General features: G+C 36.4%; 1 protein-coding gene across 1 annotated transcript in view; it reads left to right on the plus strand.

Annotated features, from left to right (window-relative positions):
• LOC120482823 (CUGBP Elav-like family member 5) overlaps positions 1–19,195 on the plus strand; it is a 228,848-nt gene that overhangs the window by 188,134 nt on the left and 21,519 nt on the right. Inside the window, exon 7 of the mRNA XM_039677477.2 lies at positions 11,626–11,770. Coding sequence (XP_039533411.2) covers positions 11,626–11,770 — 145 coding nt within the window. The remainder of the gene's footprint in view (positions 1–11,625; positions 11,771–19,195) is intronic.

Genomic DNA, 19,195 nt, shown 5'->3' on the forward strand with positions numbered 1-19,195 from the left:
TATAACCTGTGGTTTTGAGTTTGCTGTAGAGCTGAGTGAATATATTTTAAGATGATTTATGAATATAACCAACATTTGGCCATTAAGTTTCCTAAAGACAATGTCAAAAGACCAGGACTTGTGACTTAAAAAAATATTGTTGGTTTAACTTAAAAAAATAAGTAACCTGGCTGCCTTAAAACTTTAAGTTCATTGAAATGAAAAAAATTGAGTTAATACAATGAAGGAGATTGATTTAATCATCAGGAACTCAAAATATTATGTTATCTGAACCACAAAAAAAATATTTAAGTTGATTTGACAAAAGAATAAATGTTGTGTTTGCAAATCATGTTTTTAATAGCTTTTCTTATTTAAACTTTAAATTAAAGTTGGTAAATGTATTTCATTTCTATATAAATCAGTTCAATAAAGTGTTTGCATTAATCAATTGAAAAATGCACTGAAGTCTGCATTTTAATTATGTGGATGCATATAAATGAAAATGATTAAATATCTTGCTTCCTTGTGTCGTTTGGCGGTAAACATGATTATTTTGAACGCTTACGTTAATCATTTAAATCATCTTGGCAGCCACGACTGTTTCATTGAAATGATGGTTCCTTTGGAGCCATTTCAGAGAAAATACATAAATATAGAGATATATATATATATATCAAAAATGATCAAAAGGCTGAGTAATATCAAGATGATTTTTATTAACTTCATCATCCTGGCCTAGTTCGGCACTCTTAGCGTGGTTGGAAAAGCCACACGCGTCTTTGAGCAATTCATCTTCTTTAGATGAATCCCAGTTCATTTACGGGATGGATAATGTATTCAAAGCACATGGATTTCTGTGCATATTCATAAGCGTATTACTTGAAACGATAACGGCATTAGATACAGATTAAGCCTGTGATCTGATAGTGTGGAAGTTAGCCGCTATTTTAAATACTTTTTAGCTCATGGAGTCTCACAGAAGTGGGAAGTTTGAGGATCCGCATCACGTGTCAGATGGGCTCTATATATAGCGTATACCCTGCAGGCCTTCGGTTTTAATTACACTGCGCTGAAGTGTGTGCATGTGTGTGTGTGACATTTCAAACTACAGCTTTGATTTTATAATCCATATGATCCTTCGCCACAACCGTGTGCGCCTCCTCGCCATGTTAGCAGCTTGCTGCTTATTATCCTGTTCGTGCGTGAACATACTGGGATATCTGTGTGCAATACCTTCTGTGACGTCTAAACATGGAGCCAACAGAAGGAAAACCCCCAGGTATCCCATCATCCACCTGTTCTGTGTCCCTGTACACAGTAAACACAACCACACATGTAAAAAAAAAACACACAAAATCTGAATTGGGCACACAGATAATAAGGCATGCTGTCCGTTGCATCGCAAAATGTGTCTGAACTCGATGCAGTTTGCATTGCATTATCAGCAGTACAGCTGGAATTCAGTGTTATTTCACTCATTAAAATACTATTAAAATTTTAGTTAGAATTAGATTTTATTTTTATATTTTCTGGTTTCATTTTCATTTTAATTAAGGTTCTCATTTTGTTGTCATTTTTATTAAGTATTTTAGTTTTAATTATTTTAGTAATTCTATGAAGGTAAAATGATGTCATAAAGAATCGCATGCTCAGGGTAAGATTTGTGAAAGAGTACTTGTGTAAAATAAATGAAACCAATTAGTTCAGTTTACTTCATTTTATTATGCAAACTCGTTGCCTTAATTTCATTAAGTAAGCATAACTTAAATGCATCAAGTTATTCTTACTTAATCCGTTTTGTCAACTTAATTCTGTCTGAGATCTGAGGAAGTGTACTCCCAGAGTGCATTGCGGCATGAATAAATTAATTGCTTTGTTTTTCTATTTTTGCCTTTATTTTACCACTACAATTTTATTTGATATCGTTATTGGGGTTATACTGACAAGAGACAGCGAGAAAAAAAAAAATTGTAACAGTCAATTAATTAAATTATTAAAAAAAGTTTTAATGTTTATATATATATATATATATATATATATATTAGGGCTGTCAAACGATTAATCGTGATTAATCGCATCCAAAATAAAAGTTTATGTTTACATAATATATGTGGGTACACTGTGTATAATTATTTTGTATATATATATAAATACACACACATGCATGTGTATTTAAGACAAAATATCATTTATATATAAAATATTTATATTTATATATAATATAAATTATATATAAATCTATATACAGTATATACATCAAAATATTTCTTAAATATAGCATGTATATATTTATATATAATTATACACAGTGCACCCACATATATTATGTAATCACAAACTTTTATTTTGGATTAATCGTTTGACATATATATATATGGTATTCAAACCAGTCAAGTAATGTTATTAATGTTAAGGTATAGCATGCAAACAGTACAGATTACTAAGAAATTTTGAGTTCAACACATTATTGGACAGTAAACTTAACAAAAACATTTTTAGTAAGAACAATGTTAGATTTTACAGAAGATTTGTAAAGGTGTAAATCGCCCATCAAGTGTATAAGAAAAAAAAAATATTTGCAGCTTTTAACTGTTATTGGTAAGTTCATGCATTCTGAAGCTGCATCTTCATGCTGACGCAAAATAAATACGATCTGCATTCTTCAGACTTTCATTTGCAAAAACAACAGAGACAGGAACTGCAAAACAGATTATTAACATTAGTTAAACTCACAATACCTACACGAATAGTTGTACATCTGGTTTAATGGCACGGATGTAGCATTCACGTGTGCATGCCAGCATAGATGTCCATTCTAGAACCATTATAGACCACTTACACACAATCCCAGTTCTCTCAGCAGGTTCAGACTCTTGCTTGGAACCTGACTGATTTAAATTGCATGTGGATTATTTAAATGGGAATGAGTAGCACTTCAAACATTGCCTTAAATCGTGAAATCTTGCCCTAGGGGAAACAAACAAACACACACTCTCTCTCACACACACACACACACTAAGTGAAATAGACTACTCATTTTGGTCATACGGCTGCACACAGGAACTGTTGGGATTATACATCCTGCCAACAGCATTTGCATAATAGCATGAGAGCAATTTTTAGGAAGATTTCCACACGGTCTGCAATCGTGGCTCTTCTTGTTGAGTTGGTTGAAAAGTGTGCTGTGGTTTCAGAACCGTTTCATAAAGATTGCCAACTCTGACTCAGTGAAGGGTGCAAAAGAAGACTGAATATTATTGAGTTGAATAGAACGGATCCACATAGAATTGAACAGAACCATGTAGAACCTATCAAAGCGGAGTCACAGTATACAACAGAACAGAAAATAACCATTTACAACTTGACCCTCGTGGCTTGATCCATCCTCTGAACACACAACACGTCCAACCTTGAAGAGCTACAGCACTGAAGACACACACTGGTGTTACTCCTGTCAGATAAGAACAGAAACTGAGGCTATAATTCAAACAGGCTCACCAATATTGGACAGTAGAAGTTTGGAAAAAAACTGGTCTGATGAGTCCACATTTCTGCTGTGACATTCAGATGGGAGAGTCAGAATTTGGTGTAAACAACATGAAAGCATGGATCAATCCTGCCTTGTCTCAACGGATCAGGCACAAAGCTCACAGCATCTGAAACTGGTTTCTTGATCATGACAGCGAGTTCACTAAACTCAAACGGCCTCCACAGTCTGCAGATCTCAATCCAAGAGAGAATTTTTGAGATGTGGAGGAACGGGAGATTTGCATCATGGATGTTCAGCCGACAGCCGATCTGCAGAAACTGTGTGAAGCGATCATGAAGATATGGACCAAAGCGTCTGTGGAGTGTTTTCAGCACCTTGTTGAATCTCTGACATCGAGAATTAAGGCAGTTCTGAAGGCAAAAGTGAGTCCAACTCGGTACTAGCAATGTGTAACCAATAAAGTGGTCTGTGAGTGTAGAAGGAAGAAAAAATATGGCAGAATGAAATTTATGATATGGAATGCTATGGTATGGTATGGTATGGTATGGAATGGAATAATGTTATGTTATGTTATTTTATGTTATGTTATGGAATGCTATGGAATGCTATGTTATGGTATGGAATGGAATGGTCTGGTATGTTGTGTTATGGTATGGAATGGTTTGGTATGGTATGTTGTGTTATGGTATGGTATAGAATGGTGTGGTGTGGTATGGTATGGTGTGGTATAGAATGGTATGGTATGTTGTGTTATGGTAAAGTGTGGTACGGAATGGTGTGGTGTGGTATGGTATGGTATGGTATGGAATGGTCTGGTATGTTGTGTTATGGTAAAGTGTGGTACGGAATGGTATGGTATGGTATGGAATAGAATGGTATGGTATGGTATGGTAAAGTGTGGTATGGAATGGTATGGTGTGGTGTGATATGGTATGGTGTGGTATGGTATGGTATGGTATGTTGTGTTATGGTAAAGTGTGGTACGGAATGGTATGGTATGGAATAGAATGGTATGGTATGGTAAAGTGTGGTATGGAATGGTATGGTGTGGTATGGTGTGGTGTGATATGGTATGGTATGGTATGGAATGGTCTGGTATGTTGTGTTATGGTAAAGTGTGGTACGGAATGGTATGGTATGGTGTGGTATGGTATGGAATGGTCTGGTATGTTGTGTTATGGTAAAGTGTGGTACGGAATGGTATGGTGTGGTATGGAATGGTATGGTATGGAATGGTCTGGTATGTTGTGTTATGGTAAAGTGTGGTACGGAATGGTATGGTATGGTATGGAATAGAATGGTATGGTATGGTAAAGTGTGGTATGGAATGGTATGGTGTGGTATGGTGTGGTGTGATATGGTATGGTATGTTATGTTATGTTGTGTTATGGTAAAGTGTGGTACGGAATGGTATGGTATGGAATGGAATGGTCTGGTATGTTGTGTTATGGTAAAGTGTGGTACGGAATGGTATGGTGTGGTATGGTATGGTATGTTGTGTTATGGTATGGAATAGAATAGAATGGTATGGTATGGTATGGTAAAGTGTGGTATGGAATGGTATGGTGTGGTATGGTGTGGTGTGATATGGTATGGTATGGTATGGAATGGTCTGGTATGTTGTGTTATGGTAAAGTGTGGTACGGAATGGTATGGTATGGTGTGGTATGGTATGGAATGGTCTGGTATGTTGTGTTATGGTAAAGTGTGGTACAGAATGGTATGGTGTGGTATGGAATGGTATGGTATGGAATGGTCTGGTATGTTGTGTTATGGTAAAGTGTGGTACGGAATGGTATGGTATGGAATAGAATGGTATGGTATGGTAAAGTGTGGTATGGAATTGTATGGTGTGGTGTGGTATGATATGGTATGGTTGTGTTATGGTATGGTATAGAATGGTATGGTATGTTATGGTAAACTGTGGTATGGTATGGTATTGTGTGATATGGTATGGCATGGTATGGTATGGTGTGGTGTGATATGGTATGGTGTGGTATGGTGTGGTGTGGTATGGTATGGAATGGTATGGTATGGAATGGTCTGGTATGTTGTGTTATGGTAAAGTGTGGTACGGAATGGTATGGTATGGAATAGAATGGTATGGTATGGTATGGTAAAGTGTGGTATGGAATGGTATGGTGTGGTATGGTGTGGTGTGATATGGTATGGTGTGGTATGGTATGGTATGGTATGTTGTGTTATGGTAAAGTGTGGTATGGAATGGTATGGTATGGTATGGAATAGAATGGTATGGTATGGTATGGTAAAGTGTGGTATGGAATGGTATGGTGTGGTGTGATATGGTATGGTGTGGTATGGTATGGTATGTTGTGTTATGGTAAAGTGTGGTACAGAATGGTATGGTATGGAATAGAATGGTATGGTATGGTATGGTAAAGTGTGGTATGGAATGGTATGGTGTGGTATGGTGTGGTGTGATATGGTATGGTGTGGTATGGTATGGTATGGTATGGTATGTTGTGTTATGGTAAAGTGTGGTACGGAATAGTATGGTATGGTATGGAATAGAATGGTATGGTGTGGTATGGTATGGTAAAGTGTGGTATGGAATGGTATGGTGTGGTATGGTGTGGTGTGATATGGTATGGTATGGTATGGTATGTTGTGTTATGGTAAAGTGTGGTACGGAATGGTATGGAATGGAATGGTCTGGTATGTTGTGTTATGGTAAAGTGTGGTACGGAATGGTATGGTGTGGTATGGTATGGTATGGTATGGAATGGTCTGGTATGTTGTGTTATGGTAAAGTGTGGTACGGAATGGTATGGTATGGAATAGAATGGTATGGTAAAGTGTGGTATGGAATTGTATGGTGTGGTATGGTATGATATGGTATGGTTGTGTTATGGTATGGTATGGTATAGAATGGTATGGTATGTTATGGTAAACTGTGGTATGGTATGGTATTGTGTGATATGGTATGGCATGGTATGGTATGGTGTGGTGTGATATGGTATGGTGTGGTGTGGTATGGTGTGGTATGGTGTGGTGTGGTGTGATATGGTATGGTTGTGTTATGGTATGGTATAGAATGGTATGGTATGTTATGGTAAAGTGTGGTATGGTATGGTATTGTGTGGTATGCTATGGTGTGGTATGATATGGTGTGGTGTGGAATGGTATAGTATGGAATGGTATGGTATGTTATGGTAAAGTGTGGTATAGAATGGTATGGTATGTTATGGTATGGAATGGTATGTTGTGTTTTGTGTATTTACTTCATTTGAAGCAACAACAAAAAAAATACCCGTGTAAAACCTGTAAGCAGGGTCGTTTAGTCTTCCAGAAACATACACAAATGCAGTGTGGTAAAGTGAGATCATTTGAAACTCCACTTGTAAGGATTATTTGACAGTGCAATTGAACAAACAGGGCACTGTACTCTATATCCCATAATGCCCTGCTGCAGCACTCTCTCTCTGGCACTGCACTGATGTCTCAAAGGTCTGGCACTGGAATAGACAACAAAAATAAAAGTGGGAGAGGATTGGAGGCTGTAATGTTCCAGTGCACTCTGCTCAAGAACCAAAGCACGAGCCGTCGAGCACTGAAGGGCATTTCAGAAACCTTTCTCAGTGCAAACAAAGAACAGGCCACAAATCCACTACATGCGGTGCTGCAATTCTGCTGTGTCACGATTCAATCGAAAGGCTTTTACTTTTGACCATGAAGGGAGTTAGTCCACTCTGATGATGTTCATTTTGTGAACAGAGCTCCAGACTGATGAAAACATGCTGTCGTTTGAAAACACAGTGAGTGGGTGTGTGTGTGTGTGTTGTGATGGAGAAGGTGTTGGTGGTTTGCAGCGCCTCCTGGTGGATCTCGGCACAACTGCACACATGAACCGCCTGGCTCCTGCTCAGACTCTCAGCTTTTGTAAATCATAAGCAAACAATTCAGATGATAGTAACCTGACGCAAGTATTTGTTATGTTAATTATGATTTGTTCTCAGCATACTTGCTGTTTGATGTGATTTTTCTGATTCTAATCCATTTGTGCCTGCTTTGTTTGACTAGAGCACACAAACAAACCAGCAATGATGAGACTCCGCTAGGTGGGCAGAAATTTTAGATCCCGGTTGTATATATATATGGTACCATACCATACCATACCATACCATAAGTATACATATATACTTTATTATTATTTTTGGCTGGAAATTCAATCTCAAAAGGTTTAAATGCTGTTCTTTTGAACTTTTTATTCATCAAAGAATCCTGAAAAAATGGTTTTTCACAAAAATATAATAATAATAATAATAATAATATTACATCAAAATCAGAATATTAGAATGATTTCTGGAGGGTCATGTGACACTGAAGACTGGAGTAATTATACTGAAACAAAAAACAGACCATAATATTAAGATCAGTCGTACGATCGTTTTTACGAACTTCTTAGGCTCACGATGCTTTTGGGAAACAGACCATAATATTAAGATCTGTCGTACGATCGTTTTTACGAACTTCTTAGGCTTACGATGCTTTTGGGAAACAGACCATAATATTAAGATCAGTCGTACGATCGTCTTTACGAACTTCTTAGGCTTACGATGCTTTTTGGGAAACAGACCATAATATTAAGATCAGTCGTACGATCGTTTTTACGAACTTCTTAGGCTTACGATGCTTTTGGGAAGCAGACCATAATATTAAGATCAGTCGTACGATCGTTTTTACGAACTTCTTAGGCTTACGATGCTTTTGGGAAACAGACCATAATATAAAGATCAGTCGTACGATCGTTTTTACGAACTTCTTAGGCTTACGATGCTTTTGGGAAACAGACCATAATATTAAGATCAGTCGTACAATCGTTTTTACGAACTTCTTAGGCTTACGATGCTTTTTGGGAAGCAGACCATAATATTAAGATCAGTCGTACGATCGTTTTTACGAACTTCTTGGGCTTACGATGCTTTTGGGAAACAGATCATAATATTAAGATCAGTCGTACGATCGTTTTTACAAACTTCATAGGCTTACGATACTTTTTGGGAAGCAGACCATAATATTAAGATCAGTCGTACAATCGTTTTTACGAACTTCTTAGGCTTACGATGCTTTTGGGAAGCAGACCATAATATTAAGATCAGTCGTACAATCGTTTTTACGAACTTCTTAGGCTCACGATGCTTTTGGGAAACAGACCATAATATTAAGATCAGTCATACGATCGTTTTTACAAACTTCATAGGCTTACGATACTTTTTGGGAAGCAGACCATAATATTAAGATCAGTCGTACGATCGTTTTTACGAACTTCTTAGGCTTACGATGCTTTTGGGAAGCAGACCATAATATTAAGATCAGTCGTACGATCGTTTTTTACGAACTTCTTAGGCTTACGATGCTTTTGGGAAACAGACCATAATATTAAGATCAGTCGTACAATCGTTTTTACGAACTTCTTAGGCTTACGATGCTTTTGGGAAACGCAGCCGTATTATGAGTTTGTTTACCACCAAAATAACTTTGAAGCTGTTATATTAAGGTACAATTCTTGCATAGTGTGCCTTTAAGCAAAAACTTTTTTTTAAGCAAAACTTTTTTCTAGGAACTGGGATATTTGTATGGCAAGACAAAATTCTAAGTAAGAAAATACTTTTTGCAGTGCACAAACCGGTAATAAATTAATCAATGGCGTAATCTGCTGTCTATAAACGCCACAGCGGGATCGGTTGACACATTTCTATCATGCCCCGGTGAGACCGCCCAACCATTTAAACTACAGCTACAGTCTGAATGAATGGCAAAACAAGTAATTATTGTCAGCGGTTTGGACATCTCATTTCTTCATGCACCAAACACTTCCATTTTCCCAACACCCCCCCCCCCCCCCCCAAGACGTGTCAATGCTCTCACAAACATGCATAAACACGCGTGTCACCCGCGAGCTGCTGGAGGCTTTGCATTGAGCTGTGCCTCTCGAAGCGCCTCTACTCCAGTAATTGGCCCATGATGGAGCGCTGATTGCCTCGGAGTACCTGGGGAGTTCAGCACACATTAGCATTCAATAAAATCGCAGATGCATACACAAACACACACGCTCCTGTAAATGAGTTTATCACTGAGGCTTTCTCCTTTGTGTCTCAAGGCTGGACGGGAGTTTATTTGCCATGTGAATTTGGTCAGCAGAAGTGTTAGCGATTCATTTAAACTGAACTTGATTTTCTGTTACATTTATATGGACATTTTTACAGAGTTTGCTGAAATTAATAAAGCTTCACTCGTACAGAGGTATACAATATGATAACCATATTCATGTACGGTACTGTTCAATGGATTTGCATTATACTTTTCAGAGAATACCATGGTACTTGTATGTATATGTTTGCTAATGTTTCAAATGAATGTGTGTTGATAAACCATCTCTTCTTCCATCGTCATGGCTAAACAAAGTAACATCATTAAGAATGCATGCTAATGGTTAACCCAGTGATCAGTGTGGTCTATATTGATGCATGTATGGATTACACTCCACGTCGAGCTGTGGTCAGTTGGTGTGTTATAAACGTCTTCTGGAAGGCTAATTTGCATCAGTTCCACATAAACAAATAGTATTGTGTGTGTGTGTGTGTGTGTGTGTGTGTGTGTGTGTGTGTGTGTGTGTGTGTGTGTGTGTGTGTGTGTGTGTGTGTGTGTGTGTGTGTGTGTGTGTGTGTGTGTGTGTAAATCAAAAATAATAGCATTTACAGTATTCAAAATATAAATATTTTCTTACAATATACATTTTTACTATCACTTTTTATCAATTTAACACGTCCTTGTTGAATGGAAGTACTCATTTCTTTCAGAAAATAAATAAATAAATTGACTTTACAAATGCAAAATATTTCTGTTTTAAATTAATGTTAATGTAACATTAATCAAATAATTATGAAAAAAGTATCACAGGTTATAAAAAAAATATTAAGCAGCACAAGTGTTTCCAACTCTGATAATAAATCATCATATTATAATGATTTCTGAAGGTTCATGTGACTCTGAAGACTGGAATAATGACGCTGAAAATTCAGAAACAGAAAATCATTATTTTAATTTGTAATAATATTTCACAATAATGCAGTTTTTTTCTTTATTTTGATCAAATACATATTACAAGCCAAATTTCTAGGAAAATGAATGCTAATAAGCAAATGTAATATGTAAATTATGTGCGATGGGGTCATTTCAGGACTCTCATTAGTTGTTTTGTACTGTTGAGTTTTTACAGATGGTTGTTGCCATAGTGACATAATTACAATAATTAGCTATGCTACAGTGCATTTGTGTTCGTTAATTCATTTTAGGAATGTCGTTTGATCCAATTTATGTGAACACCTACAGACACATGTTGGATCTCCGACAGGGTCAAGTTATTATAACTAACAAGTACACAGAAGTGTCGTGCTGCTGTTAGTTTTTGTGAACAAGATACAGTACGATGATAATATTATGTTTTTGAATATATTTCTTAAAGTACCCTGGTGGACCATGGAAATACGTACCTACCGTGGTGCTTTTTTGTGAAGCATCCTTATTTTTTAATAAGATCAGATATATTTAGGGGTTCAAGCACAAAGTGCTGTAACCCTATTGTAATTATAAGGATTTGTAAAATTGATCGTGCGGACCAAACTGTAAGAGCTACAGACATGAAACCTGGCTGATTGGTAGGCCTCAATTTGGGGAGAACCTATCAGAGTATGTCCCTGATTGGCCCATAGGTGGCGCTACAGCAACCAAAATTACTAAATCGTGCATAGCTCCTAGATTGTTTGACTTAGAGATGGACAAAATGTAAATGTCGAAATTTGTCCTAAAGCTGCTTTTGCAAACTAGTCCCTGGTTTTTCGCCCGATCGGAGCCAAACCAGTCTAGGGCAATTCTCTGGACTCTCTAGTCTAGATCAATAATTATTGGGAAAAAAGTTGAACTTTTGCATTTGGGTGGCTGTTACAGGGTCATTTAGTAAAGGGGTGTGGCAAAATACACTCAAAAGCCTACAAATCCTAAACAAAAACTCACTAAATTGCCTTCTGGCCTTAAATGCTTGAACCCCGCTAAAAGTTGCTTGCAGCTTTAATGTATGTTTTATAATGTAGAATGTGTTTTAACATAAACTGTTTGTTGTGTGATTGTTTCAGCTGATGCAGCAGCAGGCGGCGATCATGGCTGCTTCTCACGGGGGTTATTTAGCGCCCAGCGTTGCGTATCCAGCGACACAGATTCACCAGGTGGGGGCGCTCAACATGAACGGCTTGCCTCCCACCTCGATGACACCTGTTTCAGGTGAGTCTAATCACACCCTCATTTACATGTCAACTTCGCTTCAGACGTCTTACAGTTTAGCAGAGCTGCTTAGAAATTTAGTAGGGTAAGAGATATTTTTATCCATTAAACAGTTTAAGTTCTTATAAAGTGGTTTTGGTAACACTTTACAAAAAGGTTCCATTTATTAGCATTAGTTAACTAGTTAGCAATAAACAGTACTTCTACATCATTTATCACACCATGGGGCCTAACACAATTAGTCTTATATTTTCTTGAGTTATATATCTGCATCATGCCTCAGGGACAACACTTTTTAAGTGGCTAACTTAGCATAATCAGAAATAGCCTTTTTTTTGTAGTAACAGTAATACAGGATTTTTTCTCCCATACAATATATTTTAAAACCAATTTCATGTCATTTACAGAAGTGTGGAAGTATGTTTCTGCCACAAAATGAACAATAAAAAAGTGAAATAATATCTCACAATTCTGACTTACACAATTGCGAGTTTACATCTCGCAATTCTAACTTTATTTCTCAGAATTGCGAGATATAAAGTCAGAATTGACTGATATAAAGTCAGAATTGCGTGTTATAAAGTCAGAATTGCGTGTTATAAAGTCAGAATTGATTGATATAAAGTAGCAATTGCGTGTTATAAAGTCAGAATTGCGTGATCTAAAGTCAGAATTGCGAGATATAAAGTCACAATTGCGTGTTATAAAGTCAGAATTGCATGATATAAAGTCAGAATTGCGTGTTATAAAGTCAGAATTGTGAGATATAAAGTCAGAATTGTGAGATATAAAGTCAGAATTGTGAGATATAAAGTCAGAATTGCGTGTTATAAAGTCAGAATTGCATGATATAAAGTCAGAATTGCGTGTTATAAAGTCAGAATTGTGAGATGTAAAGTCAGAATTGTGTGATATAAAGTCAGAATTGTGAGATATAGTCGCAATTGCTTGTTATAAAGTCAGAATTGCGAGAAAGTCAGAATTGCGTGATATAGTCGCAATTGCTTGTTATAAAGTCAGAATTGCGTGATATAAAGTCAGAATTGCGTGATATAAAGTCAGAATTGATTGATATAAAGTCGCAATTGCGTGTTATAAAGTCAGAATTGCGAGAAATATAAAGTCAGAATTGCGAGAGATATAAAGTCAGAATTGATTGATATAAAGTTGCAATTGTATGTTATAAAGTCAGAATTGCAAGATGTTTGTACATCAAAACACATCTCACGCCGAATATCAGCTTTCACTCCCAACTCACCTGATCAGTGTCATGGACTGGAACACGTTAGAGATTCCTATTGATCCGTAGGAATCGATGACCTGGATGTGAAGCACATTTCACGGATGCGTTTCAGATGGTGACCGCTGGTCTCGCACACACACACACACACACACACACACACAGCTGCAGGGTCTTGCTCTTTTTAGCAGACGTTTAAAAAGGGGATACAGGATAGTCCGCTGGGTCCAAAATGAAAACAAGCTCTTGAATTTGAGAAGCATTTCAAATCCATCCGCTGGTCATGATTTAGACTGTAGCTGTTTTTGGAATGGAGGGTCATAAGATACATGTATATGTATAGATATACATTGAGATAAGTTTATTTTGACAATTTTTAGAGTAAATAAGCATATAGTTGACCTTAAAGCTAACACATGTACCTGTACTAATACTTCACACGTTTTGATTTAATTGTGTTTATGGCGCTCCCAAATCACATGGCTTTTAAGCGGCCACATTTGTTGGAGTCTCCTGTAATTGCACGCTGTTGGAAATGCCAGGACTTTGAGTGACAACCGTAATCATCTCACGCTCGAGCGATCTGTGCCCACACAGAACAGATGCTTTCATCTGTGCAGAGGATGACCTTTAGTCTGGGTGCTGTTCTGGGCTCAGGGTTTGCCTTTCATATCCTAATGAAACTAATGATGTGAGCAGCAGGAAGTTGATCTGAGACCAGTGCGCTCTGATGCTTTATGCAAATGTGTCCGGGGTCACTTCCCCTCCGACAAACAGCTACTGATCACAATTAACTCAGTTTAAATCCCTCTCTTCCCCTCTTGCTTTGATTTATTAAAACTTAGCGTACATTTGTATAATTCATATAATTCTAATTATACATTCTAAAAATGCTGGGTTGTTTTAACCCAACTTTGGGTCAAATATGGACAAACCCAGCCATTGGGTTACATTTTTTAATTACATTTTTAACCCAACGTTTGGGTTTGTCCATATTTGACCCAAAGTTGGATTAAAACAACCCACCATTTTTAGAGTGTACTGATATCAATATTAAAGTTATGTATATTTACAATATCTAATACTATATAGTAGTAATATTAACATTATTTAAAAAAAAATTATATATATATATATATATATATATATATATATATATATATATATATACAGTATATATTAGAGCCCGACCGATAAAGGATTTTGAAGGCCGATACCGATACAAATATTTTTGGGTTTTAAAATCCGATATTCCGATATATCGGCCGATATTTTATTTATTTATTTTAAACTGGACATGATAGTCACAAATTTTGTCATGCTTATTTGAGTTAAGAGAACTGATGGGGATGTTCTTTTAATTGTTATTCAAGCAATGTATGTATCGTGACCAACTCAACGAGTGTTGCCAACAGGAACGGTGTAGAGTGCCCTCTGGTGGACAAACTATACAACTCCGACACTCATGACATGGTTCAAGCGTGTTTCGTCCATTTTTAATTTATTTTTGAAATATTCATTTATCGGCCATTATAACTGCCGATACCGATAGTTTGGAAAATGCCTAATATCGGCCGATAATATCGGTCTGCCGATATATCGGTCTGGCTCTAATATATATATATACATGTATGATCATTTTACTGACATATATATATATATATATATGAAGAGTTCAGATGCAAAAGCCTCTAAGTGCCATTTGAAATTTTCTTCTAGAATGATCATTTTTATCAAGCTTGTATATTTAAGTTCAGTGATTTCACTTAAATGGCAATAATAATTACCTATTAATTGTTATTTAAGTGAAATTACTGAACTTAAATATACAAGTTTGACAAAAATCATCATTAAAGAAGAAAATTTCAAATGGCATTTAGAGGCTTTTGCATCTGAACTCTTCATATACACACTCTAAAAAATGCTGGGTTGTTTTAACCCAACTTTGGGTCAAATATGGACAAACCCAGCCAATGGGTCAAATTTTTTAATTACATTTTTATCCCAACATTTGGGTTTGTCCATATTTGACCCAAAGTTTGGTTGAAACAACCCAGAATTTTTAGAGTGTATATGCATGCACAGGCCCTATATTTTCAGATGTCATGGTGTGTGTGTGTGTGTGTGTGTGTGTGTGTAGCGTGTCTTGACTCTGCAAAAGTCATTCATACTGCACACTTCTAAGAGTCTCCTCATAGAGTGTGTTATAATACACTCTGTTTCTCCTCACTGACTATATCAGATACTAGGTGAAAGCACACACACACATTTATATACACAATAACACCATGCACTCGCTGAGCATCCACTCTCCTATTGTTTTCATTTTTACTCTGACCGCCTATTGACCTTTGTAGCTTCTAAAGTGTGTGTGTGTGTGTGTGTGTGTGTGTGTGTGTGTGTGCGTGTGCGCAGTATCTTGGAGTGTCTGGAACAGACAGTAGTAGACATGGCAGACTAATTTATCATTGCTGCTTGGGACCAAAATGCACAAAGCACTGCAAAAGAGACAAAAGCTCTCCTGAGCCTGTGCTGTCCCACACACACACTGCTGTCCCACACACACACTCAGTGCACATGAGATTCCTGCTCCATAAAGAGTAAATATTTGACTACAGCTGTGCTATGATATGACTTTCTGCAACATTAAATGTAAATACAGTCATTTAGCTAGCAGTCAAGTCCTGTACGTGCACAATACCCTGAGCGTCGAGTTTTATAGGGCAGAAATTCACAGCTTCTTTTTTTTTTCATCTAGTCTTGCAACTAGAGAAGACTTTTGACTGTCAGCATAAAATTTTGTCCGATTTGCAGCTTTTTCGGTCTAAGAACTGCACTCTACAGAAGCCTTTGCCCAAGTGACTTAATTAAGTTGCATGATAGGTATGAAAAAAAAAAAAAAAACGTGTTTTGTCTTAGGTGTTGTCACAAACAGGATAATTCACCCCGAAATTAAAATGTTATCAGTTACTTACCCTCATGCAATTTCAAACCTTTATGACCTTCGTTCTACTGTTACACTGGCCCCTATTTGAACGATATAAGCGCATGGTCTAAAGCGAAGGACGCAAGTGCACTTAGGCCGAGTCCGAATCCACTTTTGCTATATCGACGGGTAAAATGGTCGGTAGTCCAAAAGGGTTGTCCCTATTCTCTTCATGAGTAATGGGTGTGTTTTTGGATGTAACGTGCAATAAACCAATCAGAGTCTCATCTCCCATTCCCTTTAAAAGCCAGTTGTGCTCACGTCATTCGCTGGAATTTGCAGGCGGAAAAACTGAACGAGGAAACGGATCTGCTCGTGCGCGAAGTTAAAGCGCGTAAGCAGACCATCTACGGGACAAAGTGTACCCACGTTGTAGACCCGCCTACAGGCGCATATTACTAACTTGCTCATCTCATGTTTAAATAACAACAACAAAAGATTCGTCATTGACTTTAGACAAAGTGGCGCAGGACGTGAAAATGATAAGTGTCAGGCTGAAACTAGCAGAAAACACTTGTGCCACGCCTGGCCCTCCACTGCGCCGGATGTATGACAGGACCCAATGTCTCTGTTTTTTGTTGTTTTTTAATGGACGTCAATGGGGTCCCATGTTATTTTGGAGCCCATTGACTTTTAAGCTATTTGAACAGCTAAGACCGTCTTCAAAAAATCTTCTTTCATGTTTCACACAACACAAGTATGAAAGTCATACAGGTTTGGAACAACTTGAGGGTGACTGTTGTTATTGTTAACTAAAACTAAAACTACTAAAAATTGATATTAACAAAGGACAATGGGCCCAATTTTTACGACTTTTCGAGGGAAGTATTATTTATATACTCTTTTAGTATTTGCCTATATTTTGAATTAGCTTTTTATACACATACACACACATACTGTAACAATGAGGATGCAAGGAGGAATCCAAATGCAAGCACAATTGTTTTAATAATGATAATAAACGAACAAAAGGGAAATCGCCAGAAAACAAAGAAACAAAGAAACAAAACTCAGAAACAACGCTACAGTGAAACATCGACCGACACCCAACAACTAAAACACAGGGGTTTAAATACACAGACAAACGAGGAAACACCTGGGGAAACTCATAAACAAGAAAAACTACAAAGGACTACAAAACATGGCACAGAACAGGAAATAACTAAAGTCCACACAAGACAAGGAAAACACAAGGCAGGAATCGTGACACATAGTACATATACTGTATACAAATATATATATATATATATATATATATATATATGAAGAGTTCAGATGCAAAAGCCTCTAAATGCCATTTGAAATTTTCTTCTTTAATGATGATTTTTATCAAACTTGTATATTTAAGTTTAGTAATTTTACTTAAATAACAATTAATAGGTAAGTATCATTGCCATTTAAGTGAAATTACTGAACTTAAATATACAAGTTTGATAAAAATCATCATTAAAGAAGAAAATTTCAAATGGCATTTAGAGGCTTTTGCATCTGAACTCTTCATATATATATATATATATATATATATATAATTTTTTTTATTTTATTTTTTTTATTATTATTATTTTATTTTTTTTTGCTTCAGTTTTAATAATTTGTAATGGGATTTTTTAATGTTATTTAAAATTTCTATTCAGATTAATTTTAATTTTAGTAATTGCAGTACTTCAAATACTTCTTTATTTCTGTTAAGTAAAAACATTTAAATTTTTTTTTTTTTAGTTTTTTATTTTAGTTTGAGTTTTTTTATTATTAACCAAAAGAATGAATTTTCTGTATTAATTTGCACTGGTGTTTAATCATATTTTGAATCATGCATTTCTTAATGTTTTTCTACACATATTTTTCTCACAGTGTAAAATAGCACTACTTAATTAAGTAAAAAAAAGAAAGACAGAATCTCTTTAAAACATGAACATCTGGCAAGCCTCTGTATAGTAGCATATGCTGGTGGTGTGTTTTGAAGTATAAATGAGCACATTGTGTGTGTGTTTGTGGTAAAGGCCCTGGAATGAATCTGTGTAATTCTGCTGGTTGAATTTCACGTAAAAGAGAAGCTCTCCCCTTCAGCAGTCGGATGTATCTCAGTGTTTCACTGAGCGTGTGAATTCACGTTCAGTTGCTGTCAGGTGTTTGGATGTGAGAGCCGCTCTGTGTTATTAACACTCTCTGACTCACTGTCACACTTACATTTCTCTCTACGCTCATTCTATACTCCTCCTTTATCACTTTCCTGTTCTCAATCCTGCTGGAAAATCCAGCTAAAACCAGACTGGCGATAGCTGCACTGCGTAGCACTACATAATAACCGCTTTCTGGCTGACCAGGGTTTGTCATTAACTCCTTTAATGACCTTGTGTGAGATCCATCAATCAGAGAAGTTTCTGGGAATAAAGCGTCGTAGATGACATAATCAAATGAGACGCTATATCAAGTTTGTATTTCTGTATTTTCAACAAAACATTTGAGGTCATATTATAATGTCTATGGAAGAAGTCTTTATGCTCACCAAGGCTGTATTATTTGTTTAAAAATACAGTAAAAACTGTAAAATTGAAAAATATCATTGCAATTTAAAATATAATTTTTCTATCGTAATATATTTGAAAATGCAGCTGAATTTTTAGCATCATAACTCCAGTCTTCAGTGTCACATGATCCTTCAGAAATCACTCGAATTTGCAGATTGGCTGCTCAAGAGGCATTTCTGATTTTTATTAATATTGAAATCAGTTGTGTTTCATATTTTTTGTGAACAACATGATGCATTTTTTGTCAAGATTTTTAGAAAAATTGTCACTTTTGATCAATTTAATGCATCCTTGCTGAGCGAAAGACATAGAAAATCGTACTGACCCCCCTCTGATGCGTCTTATATTCACAGTCATAATTGATGACTAAAAAAAAAAATATCATATTGCTTTTTTTCTTTTCTTTACAAAATTAGGATATTGAGAAATTGTAAGCCAGCTAGGATCTATGATATTCCTCATAATGACCTTTAATCGAGATGATCTGCGAGTTTAACCTGGCCCAAACGCCTGAGATACTCAGTGACTGTAACCAGAGACCGGCTACTGTATACACTCTAAAAAATGCTGGGTTGTTTTAACCCATATTTGGGTAAAATATGGAGAAACTCAGCCATTGGGTTAAATTTTTTAAATGACATTTTTAACCCAACATCTGGGTTTGTCCATAT

The sequence above is a fragment of the Pimephales promelas genome, chromosome 5 (assembly GCF_988280905.1).
Source record: "Pimephales promelas chromosome 5, fPimPro1.hap1.1, whole genome shotgun sequence".
NCBI lineage: Eukaryota > Metazoa > Chordata > Actinopteri > Cypriniformes > Leuciscidae > Pimephales > Pimephales promelas.